At 39.6% G+C, this 24,475-nt stretch overlaps 1 protein-coding gene across 1 annotated transcript in view; it reads right to left on the bottom strand.

The window, feature by feature from the left end:
- ajap1 (adherens junctions associated protein 1) overlaps positions 1–24,475 on the bottom strand; it is a 97,782-nt gene that overhangs the window by 43,394 nt on the left and 29,913 nt on the right. The window contains exon 2 of the mRNA XM_074681702.1: positions 8,295–9,037. Within this exon, the coding sequence (XP_074537803.1) occupies positions 8,295–9,037 (743 nt within the window). The remainder of the gene's footprint in view (positions 1–8,294; positions 9,038–24,475) is intronic.

Here is a 24,475-nt window from a genome sequence, read left to right as displayed (position 1 = left end):
ATCACAATCTCTCTTTTCTGTCTGTGTTATGTATTTATCTTATAAAGCATCTTTGATTACCACTAAAAGTGTTATAATAATCTGATTTGTTATTATTTTAATCCTAATTTATAGGACTCTTAGATTATCAAACATGACCCAAGTTACCAGCACTGACTTCTACTTCCACTCACTGCAGATTATATCATCACATACTCGTAATGGAGCTGACAGCTACATCTGCGTACAGTCACACTGACTGCTACAATCATGGAGAACAATCAGTGAGCATCTGGAGGCAACAGAGCCATCAGCTCCACCCCTCACCTCCCCCTGCTCCTCGTCCTGAATAATGGTCAGAGTGCTGTGAGAGCAGGGGCAACCATCCACAAACAGCATTTCCAAAAACACAGGGATGGAGACATCAAATTATAGCAGGGAGATAGAGCTAGCACTCAGCAGAATGTGCAACACTTAATTTATGACGTTAACGATCATTTATTTTATTTTACAAAAGCTATTCTGTTGATTTCACCCTTACAGCAAATAACACAAGTTTTCATCCTCATCCAAACAAGGCCGTATGGTTCATTTCTTTTCAAAGTCTAGTTGTATATTTGAGATAAGAGAGAACTAAACCATGTTAAAATTCCTCGTCACAGCCATACAAGCTTTGTTTAATCAGATTCTGCCTTTTGGTCCAAAAGCAGGTTTCAAAGTGCAGTCTGGACATCAAGAGAGTGTGAAGAGGTTTAATTTACAGAAATAGGAATCCCTTCCTGTGTCCTCCAAGCTTGACTTTTCTTTTCTTTATTCAAATAGAAATAAGTGCAAACGTCTGATTCTTTATTGGTGGAGGGATTAAATATAACATTGGCAAGTGTCAAACTATAAACTGGAATAACACAAACATAACTTGAGGTGAACATCTCTTTAATACACATATGCCTCACAGGGCTCAACTAAGTACACTACTGGCTTTCACTTGCGCAGCGTTCAGTATCCCTGAGCCACAGTCATTAAGTCCTTGCAGCCTGTTTACTTTGGGGGTGAATGCATACATGGTAATCTTCCAGTTACTAAGAGTCTGGCTACAGTAAATGGATTTTTTTTTTTTGTCTGAGAATACATGTGAGTGATATTTTGAGGGTAACTTATTCAGTGTGGACACTAACCAACTACATATCCAGTTAAAGTTTCATGCATGGTGTATGTGGTTGACGTGTTCTGAATGGGGTTACACATTTGCTAATTCAGACATGAATGAAGTGAAACTTTCACAAATTGATGATACTTTTCAAAGCCCATTTATGCTCAACATTAAACACAGATCTGGACGAACACAATTTCTATAAAGTTTAACGGACCAACAGGGCAGTACCACTGGAAACCAATGGGGGCAGTGTCACTGATAGTACCCGATCAGGGCTCGAGACTGTGACCAAAAGGGTTGCAGATGCGATCTTTTTTTTCAGCGTGTGCGAGTAAAAATTTAGTCTGGTCGCACTTGTGTGAGTGGATATGTCTTAATAGTCCATCTATCATGGGCACTGTACAAGACATTGTGGTTTGAATTCACCCTCTTTCAGTCTGGAGTCTCCTCCACCTCAACTCTCTCCTGTTCTGAAGAGAGAGCGCCATCACATACACGCGCCGAAGACGGACTGAACTTCACAACGACAAGCGGTTAAGAGTCAGCCTCCTCACTATTAGTTTCACGCTGCTCTAAACTCTCCTGATTGAAGAGGATGCTGTGTTAGAGCAGAGCTACGATAGTTTAATTCACGACATGTCATGTCAACACCAAAAACAAAAAGAAAGAAAACAGCTAAGGCTCTGATAAACTCTTCATCAACAAGTGCAGCACGGTTACCTGTCTCCGTCTCTGAGAGGTCTCCTGCAGTGTCTTTGAATCAAACCAAGTGGCGGGGGGGGAGTTTTCGACATAACGCCCAAATTTGGGACTTGATTTGACTTAGAAAAATATTACAGATCACAGGAGCATCCTTTAAGTTGGGGGATAATTGGGATAAATCACAAGCTAGGAGAACAGCCGGAGAAAGGGTTAAAAAACTGGAGACTCCCTCCATATTTAGGAGTGTTGGCAGCCTGCCGGCACTCTCAATTAGTAAAAGTTAGTTATGGTATGACACAGATTGACAAAGACAAAAACTAAAGACATTTTCTCTAATATTTTATGGTATTTTAGTACGTTTAGTCATTGTTTTATTAAAAGCTTTGTTTTTATCTTGTATTTTATTTTTTACCTAAAATGTTTTTGTTAACTATAATAACACTGATATGTACACACATGCATGTCTGTTGTTATTGTTTGCTTTTATTTAAGAAGCTTTTTTATTGTCTTCTTTTTAAGTTACATAAAAGAAATAACCTGTTTTGTCAGCCAGAGCTTGTTGCAGACAAACTTCATATTTACGGTATTTTTTTTTTTTAGAAAAATCAAAGCTAGAGTCACTAAACACAAATAAATAAGTAAATAAATAATTGGTGCGACCAAATCATGTGCTGATGCAACCAAGTGAAAAAGCTGGTCACACCAGTGCTACCAGTGAAAAAGTTGGTATAGAGCCCTGCTGATGCATTGCTCTAGTGAGACACGAAGAGGAAATAAAAAGAAAATGTTTGCACGTGTGAGGAACTTCTGCCTCAGTTTTTGTCTTTTACATTACGGTACATTAGCAATACCTCCTCCACGGTCGCCATGTATGTTTTTAAGTTTGTTTTAGTCATAAACTTTTGACTTTGGGCTGCCCCCCTGGTGGATGTATTGGTAAACTGCTGTGCTAACGCAAGTAACCATGCTCCTGCGTAAGCGTTACTCTATAAATGGTTAAAGGTCCCATATTGTGCAAAAATCACAAGTCTTTTAGTTAAATCTGTGGGTCTTTGTCTTTCCTCCCAGCCCACAAAATGTGATATTTAATGACAAAACCTGTATTTAGTAGTGCTTGTGAATGTAAAATCCTGACCTAAAACGAGCTGTTCAGAATTTCCCGGGATTGCCGACGTCAGCGAGTCCCTTTTATGAATAATCAGAAGCAAGTCTGAGCTGATTGGTCCACTGGAGCAAATATCCCCAAACCCCCTCCCCGCCCACTCCTCTCTCCGCATCTGGAGAGAAATCTCTCCAGCAACGGGGAGAGGAGTGTGGCTGTTTTTGGCTGTAAACAACCACATAGTCCCATGCACAAGCTTCCCATCTCAGAAGAAGACAAGACTAAGTGTCTAGAGTTCATTTATGAGAGAAATGTTCCAGCTACACTCAGTAAAACTGTGCATGTGTGTGCTAGTCACTTCACGGCCGACTGCTTTTCCAGCTTTGGACAGTACAACAGAGGGCTAGCGAATAGACTGGTCCTGAATCCAGGCGCATCACCAACCGTCCACCAACAAACCTGGGACCCTGGAAATGTGAGTATTTTAAATGCTGTGTGCTGTGGAGCAGATGTAAGAGCTTTTCCTCAGTGTCCCCCCTGTCTCTGTGTTAGCTTCAGGATGCTAACTTTAGCTGCGGTTAACCTGTTGTTTTAGCCTGTAATGTTACGGTAAAGGGGCTTCTCTGTTTTCTAAACATTATGCACTCTGAGCTCGTGGCCCCGCTCTCAGTGACGCTGAAGAGCGGGGCGGTATCAGCGATGGCTTATTTACATATGAAGGCCACGCCCACTAAATCAGAGCGTTCTGAACAGAGGGGCTATGAGAGCCTGGAAACAATGCTGCTGTGCTTGATTTATTGGCTTTTTGGACCAAAACATGTTACCACCATTTCATGGAGACATCAATGATCCATATTAAACTGCAGAAAAGGAGCAGAATATGGGACCTTTAAACATATATATGTTTGTTAGGCATGGGTATTGATGAGATTTTTATTGATATGAATTCCATTTTCAATTTCTATCATCAATCCGATTTTTTACAGATTCCCTTTTTAATTCCTCCTGTGAATTGTCTGCATACAAAAAGTAGGCTTTCCATCATTTTACAGAGTTTACAAGTAAATAAATACGACATGACACTGTTGGTATGTAACGCTGTGTGTCAACAAATGCTTTAACATGGTGGTGTTGTTGTCACCCTTGCATAATGTTACAGCTTGCACAAATTGTTCTTTGCGTTGTTGGCTTTCTTTCAAGTAAAGTGAAGTCTCCTTTTCGATCTCTCTGCCATTGTCTTGGATATTCTGCTCCTGACTAATAAGCATAACCGACATTTGGCACTTCACAATATGTTGACTTAAGGTCCAGCTGCTCCAGAATTGACAAGGGAGTCATTAAGCATAAAGGCTAATGATGCCGATGAATTGAACCATTACTAATTAATTCTCAGCAGGAACTGGCTATTGATACGCATCCCTATGTATGTTGAGTCATAGGGATTAGCTGAAAGTGCATTGTTTAAAAAAAGGAGAGAAAAAGTTGGCATAAATTGTTTTAAAATGTTTATCTGTGCAGGATAAACAGACCTACAGTGTTTTGCAGTCCTGCACTGGCTCCAGTTTTCAACCCCAGAGGTTGCCCCATGGTTACAACTACCCAACAGGCCTGATGGGTGTTATTTAAACCCCCCAACAATAAAGGATTATCAGGTCACTGCAGCTCATCAGGAAGCAAAATGCATTCACCACAGATCTCCTGACAGCACTGCTCAAGGGGGAAAAAAACACAGAATTTGTCTTGACATTCTCATAATTTTTTCATCGGTGCAGCTTTTCCTCTTTCAGCAGGTGTTACCTTTCCTCATCCTCTGTGTCTTCACATATTTCTCACTTTAATTGAGTGGGAGCTGGCCAAGGACTTTTTATCAACCCTACCGATAGCTGCATAATTTTATGACATTTATATTAATGCACCAAATGGGAAAGCATCAATTAGCATAGTGCTTGTTCCTCAGTTGTTAAACATGACTTATAGTTTATGTCTTCCTGTATGGTCCATTTAAATGCCGTGTTCCTCGTGGACTTAATGAAATGTTAAATCTAATATGCTCCACCAGGAGGTTTGTGTGTCCACAGCTCAGAGGGACTGTCCATAAAAACCTCATCTGCCTGTGAACAGTATTTCAGGCAGGACAGCCTCAGTACGGTCAAGGATATTCCTGGTGAAATTCCTTCTCCCCAGCTCCACGATAGCATGAGTGATAAGCGATTTTACATTTTTTGTAGCTGTATTTACAAGGTGATCCTACACTGGCTCCCTATGTAAGCACACACCACTGTACACAGCCTTGGTGAAGTAACAGAGAAGCTTAGAAGCTTAGTTAGCTTATATATGCCCATTCCTGTATCTCATACTGAAGTCATATTTGCAATCAGCAATCATAAATGACCAATTCTCTGGAGATAACTGTTTCCCAAAAAATGTAGTTAAATTTTGGCATTAGCCTAGCTTGGATGTTAATTTTAGGGTTCAAGGGTCCAAGTGTGTTTTGGTTCCTTTATAAACCAACCCACTGAGTCTATCAACTTAAGCTTACATGTTAACACAGATGGCTCTTTCTTACTTATCTGAAGTACACAGAAGGCTTGTTGCACCAGTGTGCCTCTGTATTCTCAGAACACACATATCAATGTATGGCTTATGGTGATGCTTGGATTGTTTATTTGTTTACACTGAAACAATCCCTCTACACGGCAGGAACAATGAAAAGCCTTTATTAATACAGAGAATTGATTGAAAGAGGATGGACTGTTGCATTTGGGAGAGTGTGCCTGTTTCTTTGTGTTTGAGAGAGTGGGCAACATGGAGAGCACACACAATGGACAGCCTGGTATTAGTCCCAGGGACACAAAGGGCTGGAGTTTGTGGCTCATTCAGGGCTGAGGCAAAACTCCAGTGGATGTACCAGGAAAAGTAGTGACATGCCCTTAACTGATGCATTCCCTCAACCAACCAGTCAAACTTCTGCAACTTGTATATAGAAGGAAGAACAACTGCTGATTGAGCAGTTGATTTAACACTGAGTTTAGCAGCTTCTTTCCAGATGTAGTCACCTTGGCCCTCATTTATCAATCTTGCGTGGGATTTGGTGCAGATCTGGGTGAAAAAAATGATCCCATGGCAAAGTTCACGTGTGATTTATGAAACTTGCGTACCAGGGCCAATCATAGTGTATCAGTTGTTGATAAATGTGGTGGCTGATAACAATCTTAATTCATATAACACGCCCCTAAATATTCAAGGTTCAGCTGGCCGTATCTACACAATTTAAGGTGATACTCCAGGATGGAACAAGTTGGGTCCTATCACAAGGTTTAGGGCAGAAATTACCCCTACAGCAGTGTTTTTGTGCAGCAGAAGCCCAGAGCGCTGGCACCAAACACCCTCTCCCTGCTCCTCTGCCGGTTTCCTCTGCACTCAGACGGGGCCATATTTTACTTGAACAAAAACACAAATAAACGGACTCCCACTGAAAAAATCTGATATCAGTCTGCATTCACGCTTTATCTAGAGAATTTTCAGCACGTTACTTTCACACAAAAACACAGCTAAATAAGGCCCTAGTTCTCATCGTGTCGTAAAACAGCGCTACCTCCGCTGCAGAGCCACAGCTGGCTACAAGGTGCTCGCTGCTTAGTGTATCAGTCAGCACGCGGCGTGCCAGATATAAACAAACGCAGGCAGTCTGCCAGGACGAAGAGACACGATGAGAACTAGAGCCTTATTTGGCGGTGTTTTTGTGTGAAAGTAACGCGCTGAAAATTCTCTAAATAAAGCGTGAATGCAGACCGATATCAGATTTTTTTGGTGGGAGTCCGTTTATTTGTGTTTTTGGTCAAGTAAAATATGGCCCCGTCTGAGTGCAGAGGAAACCGGCAGAGGAGCAGGGAGGGGGTGTTTGGTGCGAGTGCCCTGGGCTTCTGCTGCACAAAAACACTGCTGTCGGGGTAATTTCTGCCCTAAACCTTGTGATAGGACCCAACTTGTTCCATCCCGGAGTATCACTTTTAGGCATGGAGGGACGCATTACGGGAAAAGGTAACCTCTCCATGCTGGTAATGGACAACGCCATTGCAAGAAAGGTTGAGAGTAAATGATGCCCCGTTGTTTGGCAGCTGGAAAAGTAGAGCGAATCAGAAAAAACTCACCTGCAAGGAATTCAAAGCTGAAAATTGCCTCTCTGTTATTATTTTCTTTTTTCAAGCAACCGATGAAGGAAACACCTTTTTTATGGGAAGAAATCAGCTGACAGCTCGCGCTGCTGCTCTTTCATAGTGAAATATTTTATGGATTGGCATTCAAAGGGTATAAATTTGTACGAACTTGTCAATTTTATTTATTGATTTATTTATTTATTTATTTATTTATTTATTTATTTATTTATTTATTTATTTATTTATTTATTTATTCATTTATTCATTTATTTTCAGATCGTCTCTAAATTTAATTTGTGTATAAAGGGTACATTGACAATAGAAGTCAATATCAAGGATTTTTCGTATTTCAATGGGTGTAGCCACCAATGACTAAAGTACTTCAGAAGTGTGCCAGTTACATTGACGATGAAAAGCTATCAAAGGGTTTTCATTACTCAATGGGCATTGCCTAGAAGGACAGCCTAAGTCGTCCGTTTTTGGTAACATGCAAACCTTAATAACTCTCATGTACAATGTTGGATCTGGACCAAAAGACACACACACACACACTGCATCACATCCTAAGTGCACACATATGCTATTTTTCACCTTCAGCTATAGAGTCCCCTACTGCCAACAGGACGACATCTGTCGAGTGATTAATAACTCCTCCATATTTTAATATATTGTTTCTGAAATGTCTTCAGGGCTTCATAAAGCATCACTGATCAGGTCAAATCCTGTGGTTGGAGGCTATGTCTATGGCACTGTCTAAAACTCTTATGTCTCCAAGCTGCTTCAAATTTCACATACATGATCAAGGTCCACCTCCTAACATATCTGCACCACCATGCAAACATGTACAATTTGGTTATGTGAATAGCACCCCCTATGGGACACAAGTGATATTTCCCCCAATAAACACCTTTAAACATGCTTCACATTATTAACAGTTTGTAATATTTTACCCAGATAACTGAAGATGATAAAAAATAAAGTCACAGCCACATCTAGTGGTCAGAATCAGTACTGCAACGCCCTCTATGTTAAAAATGACCCATGTATGCTCACTGTAGAAGCTACACCTTATCTACATACATGGCTTTTTACTAAGGCAGATGTTGCTGCACATGTGACAGCTGCGACATGCCCGACAGGCACATAAAGGAGAGGGCCCGTTTATCACTGTATGCTGCATTGATTTTATATTTTTGTTTACCTTGTGTTTCCCCATATGGCTTTGGTGGTTTGACAGTTTCCCCGACGCTAACAGTGGCCTTGGTGGTGCTTTGCCTCTTAGGCTCTGGTGTGGTCACCACAGTGAACGTCCTTTGGGAGAGCCTGGTTGTAGTGCTAGTGGTTGTGGCCACTGTAGTAGATGAGACCCTGGTGGACAGTGTTGCGTTGGGGTCCAGTTTGCCATCTTCATCTAAGCTATCTGTCCCTGTGGGTCCCCAGTCGATAAATCCAGCCACTGTTGTAGTCCGGCCCTCCTGAGACTTGTCGTTTTCCCATTTGAGCTGCCTTTTGGCTCTGAGTAACAACCTCATGGTGTCTCCTGTTCTCCCGCTGGATAAAACTGCTGGAGAACCAGCTTGTAGAGCCAAAGGATTATTTGTTTCCTTTGGAGAGTATCTCAACTGGCACTCCTTACATGCCGGCCTCCAATGTACTTGACTCTTCACTTTTGGACCTACCCCTGCCCTGGTGTCTTGGGGTGGGGGAATAGAGTTCAGGAGGCGACGAGCCAGTGGGCTTACTGTTCTCCAATGAAGCTTGTTGGGCATGTCCCAGAGAAGCTGCCAGCGAGGTCGTGAGCGAGGCACCGATTTAGGGGTGAGTTTGATCCCCAGACCCTGACTGAGAGGGCTGCAGACAGAGAAGTCCAGAGTGAGGTGGGTCATGGCCAGCAGAATCCACACCCGGTGCCCCATACAGCTGCCTGGCCTCATGGCAGATGGACTGCAGAGAACAGAGAAGGTAAATTAGCAATCACATTCAAGATGTCGACACATTTTCAGGATACGTTCAAACCACACAATCTATTCCCCACCTTCTGTTTGATGTTTTTTAAAGAGATTCCCAACTTTGTTATCCCTGGTAAATGTGTACTCTCATGTCTTCTTCTCAGTTGGGTTGACATCTTAACAGAATGGCTCTTTATAATAACTATAATAAATGCGTAAAAGTCTGACACATGGTGAATGTTATTAAACCTGCATGGTTCAGGTTTTGCACTCTGTGCTCTCAGCTGTCAGAAGCAGTTGGGACTTTTCAGTGAAGCAGTTTCATATCAATCCAAGGATAAATACACTGACGCACAAGGTCAGGCCTGGTTTAGCTGATCATCATATTCTGCATTATCTCCCTGAGACCCAAAGTCATCTGATTCCCAGAGGGCAATTTGATTATGCAGTGCAATGATCAGGGCAGTAACTGGCGGAAGACACGGCATGAAAAGTATATTCCTGAAAACGCCCCCCAAATCATTATTCCTTCAATTTATTCAGAACCAAAGAGTGTCCCAAAATGTCCCTTTTTACTGTATATACCTGTTCATCATCAAGATTGCAACGTGATAGATAGTTGGGCTGTTGAGGGCAGGACTATGCAGTGGACTGATTTTTTAGACAACCTTCAGTGCCCCTTGGGACAAAGCTCCTCATTGATTGCTAAGGGAGAAACCTCATTACAGAATATCTTTCATCTCTGCTGTCCTTGGACGCTTTAAGCTCACACAGTGAACTGGAGTTGAATGCATCACAGGGGTGATGACAAATGGAAAAGTGTGAACGGGTTCATCACCTTTAAGAGGTGGTGTCTGTTGATCACATAATCAGGAAGCATTGTCATCAGGTCTCTATTGTTTAGCACAGATGCAGTGACATGTAAGTCAGAAGGGTGATATGTGACATCTCTCAGTGTTTCAACTAGCAGGTAAAGGTTGCAATAAGCATGGTAAAAGTTTAAACCCAGTTGCCCAATAGCTTATTAATGATGGGGAAAAGTATTTATTTATTTATTTATTCATTTATTTCTATTTATTCATTTGTTATTTATTTATTTATTTATTTATTTATTCATGCTGTTTCAGTTGTTGTTTTTTAAATTATTATTATTATTATTATTATTATTATTATTATTATTATTATTATTATTATTATTATTATTTTATTTTATTTTTATTTTTTATTTTTTTGCAATATATAGGCCACAAACATACTGTATACACACAGCAAAAAGAGACAGATAGTTACTCTAGTGTTGCCTCTATACTTAAAATGAAATTTAAAAAAAACCCCTAAAGGTAGAAAATTTACATGATTAAGAAATAAAGGGTACAGCTAAAATAGATCCTGGGAAAATTTTCTTGATTTGCTCTGATACAGACCTTTGAGATTGGATCATACATCACTACCATCCCATTCCAGCTATCAAGGACATCTACAACAGGGAATTTATGGCAGAACATAAATGTAATATCGATTATGTGGGTAAAAACCTAACAATGTTTGGGCCTCTGAGAAGTTAAGTTGTATTCGTTCAAAAAAAAAAATAAAATAAAAAAATAATCAGACCTAAAATGACCTCTCCACAGGAACCATAATAACCAGTGTAAGAACTAATGGACCCTGAACTTCAACAGTTTTGGTGATGATTTATGAACCGACTGGTCTTCATTGGCCCTTTAACACCCTCCTCAGTTTTCACTTGAGATTTGAAGGATCTGCCAAGAAAAAATCAAAATAACATAATTTGGAAGGCCTTTTAACTGAACCATAAATGCTGATTCATGTGGCCATAAAAGGGGAGTGACAAGGTCAGTGTAATATTGACAGCAAAAAGTATGGGTAATGAATAATCTTGTAGTGCTTTGGCTCTGACCTTAGACTCTAATGCTGGCATCTTGCCGGTCAACACACTGGGTTAACTTCATTTTCAGGACAAACTACTGCATTAACAGAGAAAGAATGGGATATCCCTGAAATCTGATAATACCACGACATGGCAGGAAAATAAAAACATGCTGTTAAATGTTAGATGGGTTTGCTTAGTTAGGTACCTTGTTGGGGAATCTGCTTATTTAACTATGTATGTTCAATTATACCAACATCTTTAGCATAGCTTTAGTTAAAAACTTGTGTCGGCCCGTTCTAATGAGGGCCAAACCTAAGTGTGTTCATCATCAACTTCCCTTTTACTAAGGTTGACTCACACCTCTTGATTGCAACATTTGATAGAGATGTGGTGATATCTCGTGCCACGAGATTAAGGCCTGAACCACACGTATATGGATATTTTTTTGATTGGATATCTTTGTCCTCGTTTTAAAAAAATCTCCGTCCACACCACCATGCAATGCCATGCCTGGCTGATAAGTGGCAGGTTAGCAAAATGTGAAAACCATAGAAGAAAAACATTATGAGCATGCGCAGTCAAACACAGTGACTTGTTGCTAGGCGCTTGACGTCATCGGGTCAACACCAGCTCCGTTTAATACCGCTACACGGATCCACTCAACCGGATATTTTTTTATTTCTTCACTTTTTTATGAGTTTTTAAAAATCTCTGTTTATGTGGGTGAAATCGCCGTGTTCGTGTGGTTGAGAGGCCCAATTGGACAGAAAAATGTGCGTTTAGGAATATATCCATATACGTGTGGTTCAGGCCTAAATTGTAATAATATTTCTGGTTTCAGTGAAGAGCTGTCTTGAGCTGGTAGAGGACTGAAGCCTATCAGACTGGAAGCTGTGAGCTAGAATTTTCTATATATGACCTGTGGGGAGCAGTGATGTGCCTTCTCAGCAGCGAAGTCTATCAAGTGTAGCCAGAATGACGTCAGAGTCTGAAAAACATTAGCATTGAAGAAGCCCCCCGCCATTTTTAAATCATCTGTGTGGCAGCATTTTGGGTACCAAGTGACAGAAAAGACAAAGATAACGTGTAAGAAAATAGTGCCGTACCCCGCGGCTAATACAAGCACTGTGCTAAGACATATAGAACCACCACAGCTTGCTCCACTGCATCTGCGAGAAAAACTGCCAGACTGATGCCTTTGCACCTAAACTTTCAGAGTCAAGCGTTGGAGCCATGACAATAACAAGAGACATAAAATAAAGGGTCAGTCTCTGTTTGCACTTTTTTACACTCTTTACTGGCAGACTACTTTAGTTACAGCTTTGCATATATTGCTTTTACTTAAAAAAAAAAAAAAAAAAACAATCATAATAATTTGTACTGTAAGGTGATAAAAAAAAAAAAAATCCAATTCATTACAGCATTTAATCCAATTAATTACATTTTAATCCCATTTTTGCCTAAGGTCCCCAAACAAAGAATTTAAATTCTAGGACATTACAAAATGTAATGCATGACTAATCAAATGATTAAGAGAAGAAAAGAAGGTTTGTAAATCCACCTTTTTCTTAATTCAATTGCAACTGTTTACTGTGTCCATAGAGGTAAATTGTGTTTTTCAGTGAGGGGAGGTGGGTCTGGTGGAGCTTGTCGATCAAAATCCTGCTCTTAAACTACTGAGGGTGAGAGCAGTGCGCTCTTTGGATGAGAGATCAGCATGGATATGAGGAGAAGATGTGAGTCAGAAGTCAGAAAAGTCCAGGCTGCTCACGCTCCAACTGGTGATGTGACGGAGTAGTTCAGAGAGAAAGAGCTGCATGATCGTGAGAAAAGACGCCGAAGATCAAGGAGAGGATCAAAGGATGGAGCGCCCTAGACGAGCGCTGACAACAGCTGGTAGCCAATGAGTTCAATGTGTTACCTTTACAACACATTCATTTGCTATGTAAGTGACTAATTTAATTTATGCATCAAAATGAAAGCCCTATTACCAATTAATTTATTTTGTTTTTGGAAAGGAGTTGAACAATTTAAAGCTCATGCTTAGGTCATGCATGGCTACAAGTTATGAAACATTTCAAAATGCACCTGCATTTTTTGTGACTCTGCTCATTGAAAAAGTTTTTCATTTTAGCATACTTGAATGTATTGTGAAATGAGTAATGAGGTGAGTGCATCAGCACACCTCTAATATTTAAGTGTTATAAGTCTATGGCTGCCTATACGCAATTTTGATATAAAGTAGATGGCAGTTCTCCTCAATACAGTGATGCTAAGTTAATGGCAATGAGATCACTCAAATCATTTAGAAATACATGTAGAGGATGAGGGAATTTGGGGTATTGAGTTACTCAGATTTAGGGGCAGATAGCCTTGATAAGTGTCATTAACAGTATGTACAAATAGGGGAGGGGGGTATTTTCTCAATCCCTGTAGCTGAGGAATGACTATTCAGCTTTGGTTGACATTACACTTAATGAAAATATTGTTTGGAAGTAAACTGCACAGATGGCAGATTAAGTCCAGTAATCTCAGAATCAACAAAGCAGAGTGCTTTTTGATGGGAAGGAATGCATGGTATTGTATTTTATTCCATCATTACTGACTTTGGTAAAGTGAAATCTCAACAATATGGTAGGAAATCCCTTAAGTACAAATTGTGACGTCCCCTAAATCTAGGCTTATGCTCTTCCAGCCTCATGGTTTTATTAACCCAAAGCACAGCATTTACAATGCCAGTGGGGGAAATTCTGATGGATAGAATCTGAAAAAGCACTTTGCTTTATGATTTTTATCAGCAGAGCACAGGGGGAAGTTCACATCGAGCTACTGTAGACACATTATTTGGCTGTGTTTAGTGACCCAAGAAGCTGCTTTCATCAGTTCACAGTGAAGCCCAACATACATGGAGGGAAATCACTTTGTAAATTTATGCAGTAAACTGTCAATTAGCGTGCCTGTTGGTCTGGAGTGAAGGCCAGCTTAAGGCCTGCTGGAATAAAGATTTCAACAGGGACTTGACAGACATCTGATGAAAGCTGTAGCCTCAGATTCTGTCCTTAAACACAACGGAGGAAAGACAATTTCTATTCATTGCACGAATAATCTTCCCCCATGATAAAAAAAATACTCACGAACACAGCATAATATTTTCATACGTCATGTTTGCTGTTATACCATCTTTCCAGGTGACTATTGATCCATTTGTTCTCTGTATACAATATCAGATATCTAGATCCTACACATGAGTGAGAAAGGTTGGTGTGTGTCTATGTTTGATCTCAACCTCTGCTGCCCTTCATCAAGCTCCAGCAAAGCAGAATTTCCACAGAATGCCAGTGATGTAACAGAATATGTAAGATGTGATATTCAGAGCAATATATTTGGATTATACTTCTCCAAAAACTGTGCTGGAGGAGAGTTCACTGAGCTTGACTTTTTCTCTCTCCACAGAGCCACTTTAAGCTTTACTATATTCAGTAAATCTACTTCCAACTTATTTCTGCAGCTCCCTGCAAATGCCACTGTCACAGGGGTTAGGATTAGGCTTTGACAGGCGAATGAAACACACCATGTTGAAGAACCACATTTGTAGCACTCAATTAATGTTCCCCCGTTTCATTAAAATGCCCAATGCCTGCAGCTCTGATCTATACTGCTCAGTGTCATTCCAGATTAAGCCTTAAATAATGTTCCTTTAATTTATCTAAACCATGTCTGTGGTCAAAAAGGCTGTCTAGCACTGTCAGCATTAAATACCCTTGTAAAAATAAATAAATAAATAAAAGTAGCTCTGTCAGCATAGTAACATTACACACTGTATCTCATCAATAACAGGACATTTTATGATTTCCTGTCACTTTCCTCTTCTAAATTCATGCTGCACCGCTGTGCACACAGAGAAACACTGGACGCAGTAATCCACCGCACACATAACTTAATACCATTTACTGGCCCTTGAAAACTGGAAGCCTCACATAACCAACATAATACCTTCAAAAGGCCAAAATGAATGAAGAGTGGCCTTTGAAGTCTATGAAAAAGATTCACGGCATTATCCTGAATTAAATGCTTCAGCAAAGGGTGGGAGCGGTTAATAATAATAAAAAAAAAGCCATTCATACAAAGGGCTCTGCCTTGACGATACAAGTTTCTTTGCATAAGAGGATGTTGTCCACATCCCCTCCATGTCAGACGGCTGACATGTGGGATGTGAGCAAAATCCTCTTATGCAAACAACCTGAATCGTCTTGTTAGGATGGCTCTTTTGAGGTCTGCACTCTTTTAAGATCACTAGGTTTCAAGCGTATTGTTTTTCTCTCTTTCAGGATCTGTAAATTCAGCCGTAGAGCCAGTTGAGGGCTCTTACCCAGAGTAAGACAATGGCTGAGGCACTCCAAGTGAAGTATTTTAGTGTCTTTCCCCTCAATTAAATTGTAACTTCAACTGAAGAGTTTATTATCAAGGCTCCAACACATTGATGTAGCTTTGTTTTGCCTGTCCTATCACTTTGCCTGAGCAGCTAGCAATAATCAACTTGTTTAAGTTAGAAAAATCACAGAATCCTTTTGGTTTAGCTCACATTTTGAGAAAAAGCAACTCTTAATCCCAGTTAGAATCAAATGAGGATAGATTTAAGCTGCAATGAGCATCCCCTTACGGAAGAAAAATATATTGGAGCATATTGGAAAATATCATGTCATATATTAGGTAATATATTCCCATATATGAGATTTAGTATTTATATTTTCCAATATATTGCAATATATGGAAAGGGGCAGTCATTTGTATATTTTGCAATATATTGCAACATATTTCATTAATACATAATATATTGTATATGTGCCCTCAATATATATTTCCATGTATATCAAATATATAATATATTGGAAAATGTATTGGGAAAATAATATATTACAATATATTAAAATACATTTAAAAAAATATATTGGTACATATACTTTTCTTTCGTAAGGGTCGTGTTTCAGCTGATGCTTGGGAATGTGCAGTGTTTCTTAATATGATGCCTGTTTATCATTACACACATCCTTACAGCTGAAACAGCAACATAGTGTCTGTTAATTGCAAGTTGAAATTCGTTTAGTGAATCCAGTTGGTTTGGCTGAAGGATGGCAAGTTGGGACCATATTATGGAAATGACTTATTGCAAGTGCCCTAAAAGCTTCACTGTTCCTTTGGTTTTAAATTTAGATTGAAAAACAGTCTTTGATGGTGAAAACTAAGGCTACATTCACATTGCAGTCTGTAATGCCCAATTCAAATTTGTTACTCAAATTATTTCTTGTTTGTTCACATTAGGTTTTTAAACATGGCCTGTCTGCAGACAGCTCATGCCCCTGAAATGACCCACGTGCCCAGTTGAACATTAATGGAGCGAAGCCTGTGAGCTAGTTCAGGCAGACAACTCAACCTGCGCTGCCATACAGAAACTACATGTCCCACTTGTCATAACCATCTTCCAATCACGTCCTCTGCCTGGCTGCATGTTCTTTTGACCCCACCGGCACCCAAGCATCCATCTGCAGGTTCATAATTGAATTTGCTTAAAAAAAAAAAAAATCAAATGAGAGTTGTGTGACTGAAATTACGTCAAACACAGAACAGTGTTTACGGAAAAAAAGATAGTGACAGCTGGTAGTTTCATGTATGGTCTTGTGTCAAAAACAGGGGTTATGTGAAGAAGGACTTAAAGTCTGACTCTTGACTCAGTTTTTGTATGCAGAGCATAACTTCTTCTTCTTCTCATTCTTCAGGGTTTTTTGGTGGTTGGCAAACCAACTTATTGGTGAATCACCGCCTTCAACTGGACTGGAGTGTTGCTCAAGAGCAGTACGGAACTGTGCCACATCTCTCCTGAATGACGTCAAAGTCGCATTAAATGAAATATTGGCTTCTCAAACTGTGATAAACTTAAAAAATGTAATTTCTATCCGATTCAGTACAACAATTTGAAAATGGCCTGAATCTGACCATGAAATGTCAGATTCAATGTGACTTATGCTGTTCACACAGAAGGAAAGCAGATATGGGTCTCACTTTTAACTGCAGTATGAACACAGCCTATGTGTGTTCATTGTAATATAGAAATGGAACAATTAAAAAAAACAAAAACAATATTTAACAGCAGTTGTAAAAATATTAAACCTGAAATGTGTGAGAAGAATTTCATGTTCTATATGTGTACGTGATTATGTCTTCGAAGAGTTTCCATTGGTTGGTAAAAATGTCATGTGATTACACCTGACAGTAAGAGAAGCTAAGCCAAATGACTTCTTACTTCCTGAACAAACACAACACAACTGGTCATCATGGGCTTCTAAACTATCTACTTTGATTTCCAGCCCCTTCATTCTTGACATCTGCATACCAATGAAGATGAAAAAGAAAAAAAAACATGACCAACAATGCTGAGACATTTGAGAAACAACCTACAGGAATAACCCAAATAATGTCTTGGTTCCACAGACTATGTGAGCAGTAAACAGACATAAAGAAACTAAATGTTTCTCTAAAACAGAATGACAACAAGCAAGTTAAAGGTAGCCAGTGTTAACAGTCTGAAGGTAAATGTTCCCTCAGAGGTTGGGCTGGGTTCAACTCTGTCAAATCCACCACGATTTGTCAGCTGTTTTAGAAATCCCCACCACAAAATAGTCCACAAAAGCTCAAGATGTCGGTGGCCTCTTTATTTCTGCCTTCAGAGTGCAACAGATTGATCAAATTTACCTTCTGGGGAGCATGCCCCCAGCCCCGTCTGGTCTGAGCTCCATCCACAATAGTCTCACACAAAGCAGAGGGAAATACTGTGCCAATACTTAACAGTTGAAGCCTGTTTGGGTCTGTGCTCAGTGAGTTTATGTGAATTAGTCAGCATGATTTGGTTCAGGGTATTAAATCATGCATGGCCATGAGTTACAAGCTGCCATGAAATTCCCATGATGACCCAAGCATTAATCATCATCTTACTCATAGTTCACAGTCACCATTGTTTTCTTTAAATCACGGTGTGCTAACATGGCTGTAATCTCTGTGTACTGACTCAACGGTATAAATCCTTTCATGATTATGTATGAAGTAAGCAATGATATGCTGCAGAGTTACATAATCCTTAGGTGTGACAACGCTACACAAAGCAGAATCAAACAAAGGCATCACTCACAGTTACTAGATTTAGTAACTTTGTATTCATGCATGTATAGAATCACAAACTGTATATTTTACAAAGCTGGAGATACTTTACCCTGATAAATAGTTCTTATACCGAACATGACACTAACCAACAATTAAAGATTATCAGAGCTCGAGCCAAACTGCAGGTGTAGCAAAGGCCCTCTTCAAACCCTAAGGATTAATATTCTTCCACCCCAAATTGCATGCCTTCATCTGGAGATAAATGCAAACACAACTATCCACAAACTTTATTCAGGGTGGGAAAATGTATGAATTCAGTGTACAGCCCCTCCTGCTACGCTGCTACAGGCTTGTAGTTTTTCTAGCATAACTACCAGGCACAGACCTTCAAAAAAGTTGATTATCGACATTGTGAAATCTGAACAGAGTTCAGATTACGTCATGAAAAAAAGATGCGCGGGCATCTTGACCGCAGAAGCAGCATTTGGCTCCATTCATTCAGACAAGTTAGCGTTTTTTAAACACTAAATTCAACCTGTTAGAAGCATCTAAATTTACGGTTTTTCTGTGGTCAGCTGTCAAAAACTATACTACACAATAGAGGCAACTTCTGTCAAGTTTCAACCGTTACAGTGCAACCGGTGTTTCAGCGTTAATAGCGACAATGCTAACTGGTGACTTTCAGCCGGGATTAACGGCCGAGAGTCACCAGTTAACAGGGTCACACTTTACACTGATACACCAGCGACGTCTGTGTGTGTGTAAATAAATGTGTATTCTATGTCCAAACCTCAGTTAACCAGGTTTGACAGGTTTGCAAACAAGCAATAATAAATGCTGACACTCTAACTACAGATTTGACTTTGCTAAATTAATGAAAAAGTTGGTTTGGGGCTGAGGTTCTGACCAAACATGGACTCAATATGGACAGTAAATAATGAGTGAACCTATAAATTATGATTAACAGAAACAGATTTTATGACCAATGTAAAATTAGGGAATATTATGAAACGATGTTTACATCCTGGTCTGTCACAGTCTGATAAGTGTCCACGGATAATACAGTCATGAGCATCGAGTGAGAGTTGTGTTTCCATTCTGGGTACACGCCAGGTTTCTTGACTAAAAACGTCTGTCCACCTAATTTCTGTCTACTGGCTGATCTCTTCTGTCCACTCCCTGCTATTTCACAAAATCTGGGAGCATTTTGCCGTCCGTCAAAGTGATGACATTAAGTTAAAAAAATGTGTTTTTTTGGTGGTGGTTAACTCCTCCACATCGGTTGACAAACCATTATACTCCGCAGTGCTTCTCCACCAAAGTTCTTCGAGCATCCGCCGTTGTTGATAAACAAAAAATCCCTCTATAGGTTACTTTTTTTTTTCCGATCATCTTCAAATGTGAGATGTGTATACTAGATACATTGATGACTAAAAGTTATGAAAGGATTTTTTTCTAACTCAAAGGGTGTGGCCACAAACGGCTACCAAATTTCATGTTTTTAGCCAAAATGCTACGCTAAATAGCTCTCTTGTACAATGATGGAACAAAACACACTCACATGTTCAGTGTCACAGCCTTAATACATCTATATGCTTTTTATTCACTGTACACGACAACACCCCCTACTGTCAACAGGAAATCATCTTCATTAAGCATCACTGACCAGGTCATGTCCTGTAGGTAAAGGTTGTGTCCCTGACACTAAGTCAAACTCTGATGTCTCGCCATGGACCAGGAAGTCACTTTAGCTCCTTCATAAAGGTCTCATCTACTTCATATTTTACATACATGATCAAAGTCCACCTCCTATCACACCTATGAGTTCAAATCTTTGTTACTGGAGTAGCGCCACCCTCTGGAAATGTATGGTAGTAGCTTTGGTGTATATTATCCAATTTTAACCAAATTTGACTCACATGATCACAGTCTTACTCTCGAAACATGTACTCATGTATTTGGGTGATAGGCATAGCATCACCTAGTGGACCCAAGTGGAATTTAATCCCTGAAACACAGCCAAACATGTTTTAAATCATCCTCATCATTTAAAATTTTCACCCACATTTCTGGAGATGGTAAATATATCAAAGTCATAAGCATACCTAGTGGTCAAACGCAGTACTGCTTACAATGATTCAAATTAACTCTGTATGCTTGCTGTAGAGGACAGACCTCATCTATTTACATGACTTTAACTGAGACTGACTTTGCTGCACACGCCGTGGCTGTAACATCACACATTGGGTGCTTAGGGTGCAAGGGCCCTCTTATCACCACTTGCAGCTTTAATTACTTCTTTCTTTTTGCCCCTTTTTCTCTCAATTAATCTTTTGGTCCATGAATTCTGCAACTCAAATCTCTGTTTTTTGTCAAATATATTCAGTGCGCTCATACAAAAGATCAAGAAGAGGAGATAATCCTCAGCTGGGACTTGATCAGTTTAATTTTAATCAATTCAGAAAGTAAAGGACAATTTTTTAAAGGTTTTTTTTAGTCAAGTATATACTTTCCATATAGAAAATTCAGCACCCCAAGTCACACATCAGGAATCTTAAGGGCAGAGTTACTATAACATTTTACCCCATCCAGGAGAGACTCATCCAATACTAACAGCTTGAAACATGACAAGCATCCTAAAAAGGTGCATAATGCCCGTTGCCTGATGGTTCTGCTCTCCCCTGCAAAGATCAAAGTAGTGGAATGCTGTGTTGGCTATTAAACACAGCAATTCTGCAAAGCATGTGCCAGTGGGGCCGAGATAAGCAAAGACACAAAGAGCAGGATACAGTCTCTGTGAATGAGGCCAACAGAAAGACACTTCTGAAGCCTCTCCTGAACTTCAAAAAGCTGCTGTTTAAACTAGCGTAGGAAGTCAAGCTCTACAAAAAGAGGAGAGCAGGAACAGATTAAAGGATAATTACAAATAGGAGCTATTAAGAAAGCCTAAATTTAGCAAGGGACGCTCTTATAATGTATTTAAATTATTGACATGAGACTCAAAGGGACTGACAGAGGATTATCATAGTCTTTGTACTCATCTTTGCCTCTGTATCAGATTCACTAAAATAAAACTATGATCTCTGCAGCTCATCACATTTTGCACCCAGTTAATGTTGCAAAGCAGGGGTGCTGAGGATGCTGCAGAACACCCATGCATGCATGCACTTATTGTTTGACATATCAGGATTTGTAAAACAGTGCTCTGCCGCAACATCTTAATATGTCATGTGGAGTTTTCTTCTTTCAGATCATGTTGTGATTGCTGGTCTTGATTGGGTCTTAGGGTGTAAAAGCTGAAGTATCAGTTATCTGGTTCATTCCAATAAGGGTGTGGATCTTTTGGTAAAAGAGCACCTTTGATGCTTGCGGCTCACATATGGCTCCTTGCTAAAATTGTGTAGCCACTGGGAAAAGCTGACCTAATATTATTCAGCTGTAAAACACACGATCAGACGCTTCATGAGTAGATAAATCAGGCCTCACAGCGTTGCGATGATGTTTTGAATATAAAAACATAATCATGATGGCGCTCCTGACCAAACATTTAAACACAGACTGACAGCAAACATGCACACGGAATATTCTAGTTTGCGCAGTGTTTCTTAAGTGTTAGGACATTATTAAATAATCATCCATTTAATGCAGAATTCAGAGGAGAGTCGGGTGTGCAGAAGCGCACAGTGAACACTGGACAGAGTGCCACTGTGCGTGCGCTCTGAATGGACCCGAGGAGGATCAGACTGCTGTAGAAACACGGCACCTTAGGGACGAAGCTCACGGAAAGAGGATACTGTGCTGTCTTTGTATGGTTTTATTTTATTTAACCTTTATTTGACCAGGATTAATCCCATTGAGAAACAAAATAAATCTCTTTTGCAGGAGAGTCCTAGTTTAAACAGCAGCACATAATGTTGCATAGTCAGTCACCAGTCAATAAAAAGACAATCACTTCATTAATCAGTTCATCAATCATAAGAACACAGCCATACAGCAGTTAACTGAGCCTTCATTCTGGTTTTAATATCATTCAAATTAAAGTTGATCCAGATAAAAGTGATCCTACCAGTCCAACCAAGATGATGGAGAAAAAAACATTTAAAAGCATTTTTACCAAGGACTGATTTTTTGTCATCTTTGCATTTGGAGTCTGACATATTTTTTCATGTCTCATTTGTTGGTCATTGACTCAAAACTGGCTGTTTGCAGTGGTGTTTTTACTGTTTATGTTCCTGTGTTTGTCCAGAGTTCCTACATGTAACCATATTTGCATTGTTTATTACGTATGAGCTGTCAGCAGCCTGTAGCATGTGGATGCTAACTGGTACTAGACCAGATGTTTCCCAGTGAGCAGAAGAAAAGAGGATGTCAAGCTATTCCCCTGGTCAGAGCTAAAAAGAGACAACATCAACCTGTCCTTCCATCCATTGTTATGGGCAATGCAAGAGCTATCTCCCATAAGATTGATGAGCTAGCTGTGCTAACCCAGCACCAGAGGAATTGCCAGAGGGCAGAGTAGCATCATGCTATTCACAGACATGGCCAGCAGAGCTAACACCTTACATGAATGCCGCGTTGGAAGGATGTTACCTTCTGTTGGCACCAAGGTTATAATAGTTAACTAAAACGAAACTAAAAACAAAAACTAAAATTTAAAATACATTGCAGTTAACTCATACTAATAAAAACTAGAAAAGAAAACAAACACGATAAGTAAACTAAAACTGTATCTTATGCTCACAAAACTAACTGAAACTAACCAAAATTATAGACAAAATGTCCTTCGTTATCGTTTTTGACAAAATTAGTAGCCTTTAGGATTTAAATTAATCCAACACATTTTCCCAACCAATTTTACAACAGTTTTCGGCAGTTGTCAGTCCCGTACAACTCCATCATAGTGACCTACTGGGACGTGCTTGTTTATTGCACTGACTGGCTGTGTGCTGTGCGACAAAATGTAGTGGAGCAATGAATTAGAGCATCTGTAATAGTTTAATTGTATTTGTCTCTGTCTTTATGGTTACAGAGTCCAAGTTTCCAATTATTTAAGTTTATGTTATATTGTTTTATATAATTTACGTTTATATTATTTCCATTTGATTAATGTTAACATTATTTTTTATATAATTTATGTTTTTATTTTTTATACCAAGTTCATATTATTTTCATGTATTGAAGGCAGCAGCCAACAGTTCAGTATCAGCATTGACTGAGCAGTGAGCACTATGATGGACTTGAAAATAAACAGTGTCACAAAATATTCACTCCGACCTTTTTGAATCCTGCATCTGGTTAATAAGGTATGAAAAAACTAAAACTAAACTAAAACTAAACTAAAACTAAGCCTTGTTGCAAAAATCAAAACTAAATTAAAATCTGCTTGCTCTAAAACTAATTAAAACTAAACTGTAATGGAAAAAAAATGTCAAAACTAACTAAAACTAAACTATAATGACAAATCCAAAACTATTATAACCTTGGTTGGTACACAGGACAAAGGAGTTACAGAGTGAACAGACCAATGAAGAAGACCAGCTCAGTCCTGGGCTGTCCTCTGGACCCTGTGGACTCTGTGTAGGTGGTGGCTGCATGGGGAACCAGCCAAGCTGGTGTCTCTGATGGGCATTTTTTTTTCTGAGAAACTCAACTATATTCTTCTATTTTATATATTCTTATTGTAATGTTTTTCATTGTACACTTTTTAATTTTCTGCTATGTAAACTTCCCTGTTGTGTGTTGAAGGTGTATCTTATCCTTTCCTTAAACCCATCTTGAAGAGCCCTAAATTTACTGCCAATATTCTGTTTTCTCACTTTACAGTTTAAAAGAGACAGCACTACAGCACCCCCTATTGGAACCATGTTCCTGCGGCTATGCTTGAGGCCCCGGCAGACAGTCTTCCCACCTGAGGGAGGTGAATAAGCCGTGGCTCCTTCAATCCTGTTATCCCTCCCTGGACCGCCAACAATAGAAATTTTATCAGTTTGGTCTTGACAACCCTGCCACTGAGTACACATCATTTTCCAGCCCACACAGCCATTGAGAATTGCCTTGTTAAAGGTGACTCCACATCTGATCGAAAGCCCGTTGTGATGGAAGACGCTATCTGCCCAGCAGGGTGTAGACTGAATCAGTGGTTTGCTTTTTTAACCTCTCTGTGGAGGTTTCCTGTGTCAAAAAACCCACAGCACAAAATATAACCATTGGTGTTATTCAGGGGTAGAACGAACAATTGACAGAGCATTTCCATGCTGAACTAAAGTGCCAATGAACCTCCCACACACATCTAAAAACAGCACTTTGAAAAATACAGATCCACTGGGGAAAAGGTTCACCAAGTGAAGTTCAGGAAGTTCTGAGCAGCAGTGGGTGTTTTTCATGTCCTGG

Source organism: Halichoeres trimaculatus, unplaced genomic scaffold (genome assembly GCF_033239565.1).
Source record: "Halichoeres trimaculatus isolate MK-OKI-2021-1 unplaced genomic scaffold, fHalTri1.1 fHalTri1_scaffold_11, whole genome shotgun sequence".
Lineage (NCBI taxonomy): Eukaryota > Metazoa > Chordata > Actinopteri > Labriformes > Labridae > Halichoeres > Halichoeres trimaculatus.
The sequence above is the reverse complement of the archived record's forward strand: the minus strand, read 5'-3'. Positions and strand labels throughout refer to the sequence as shown.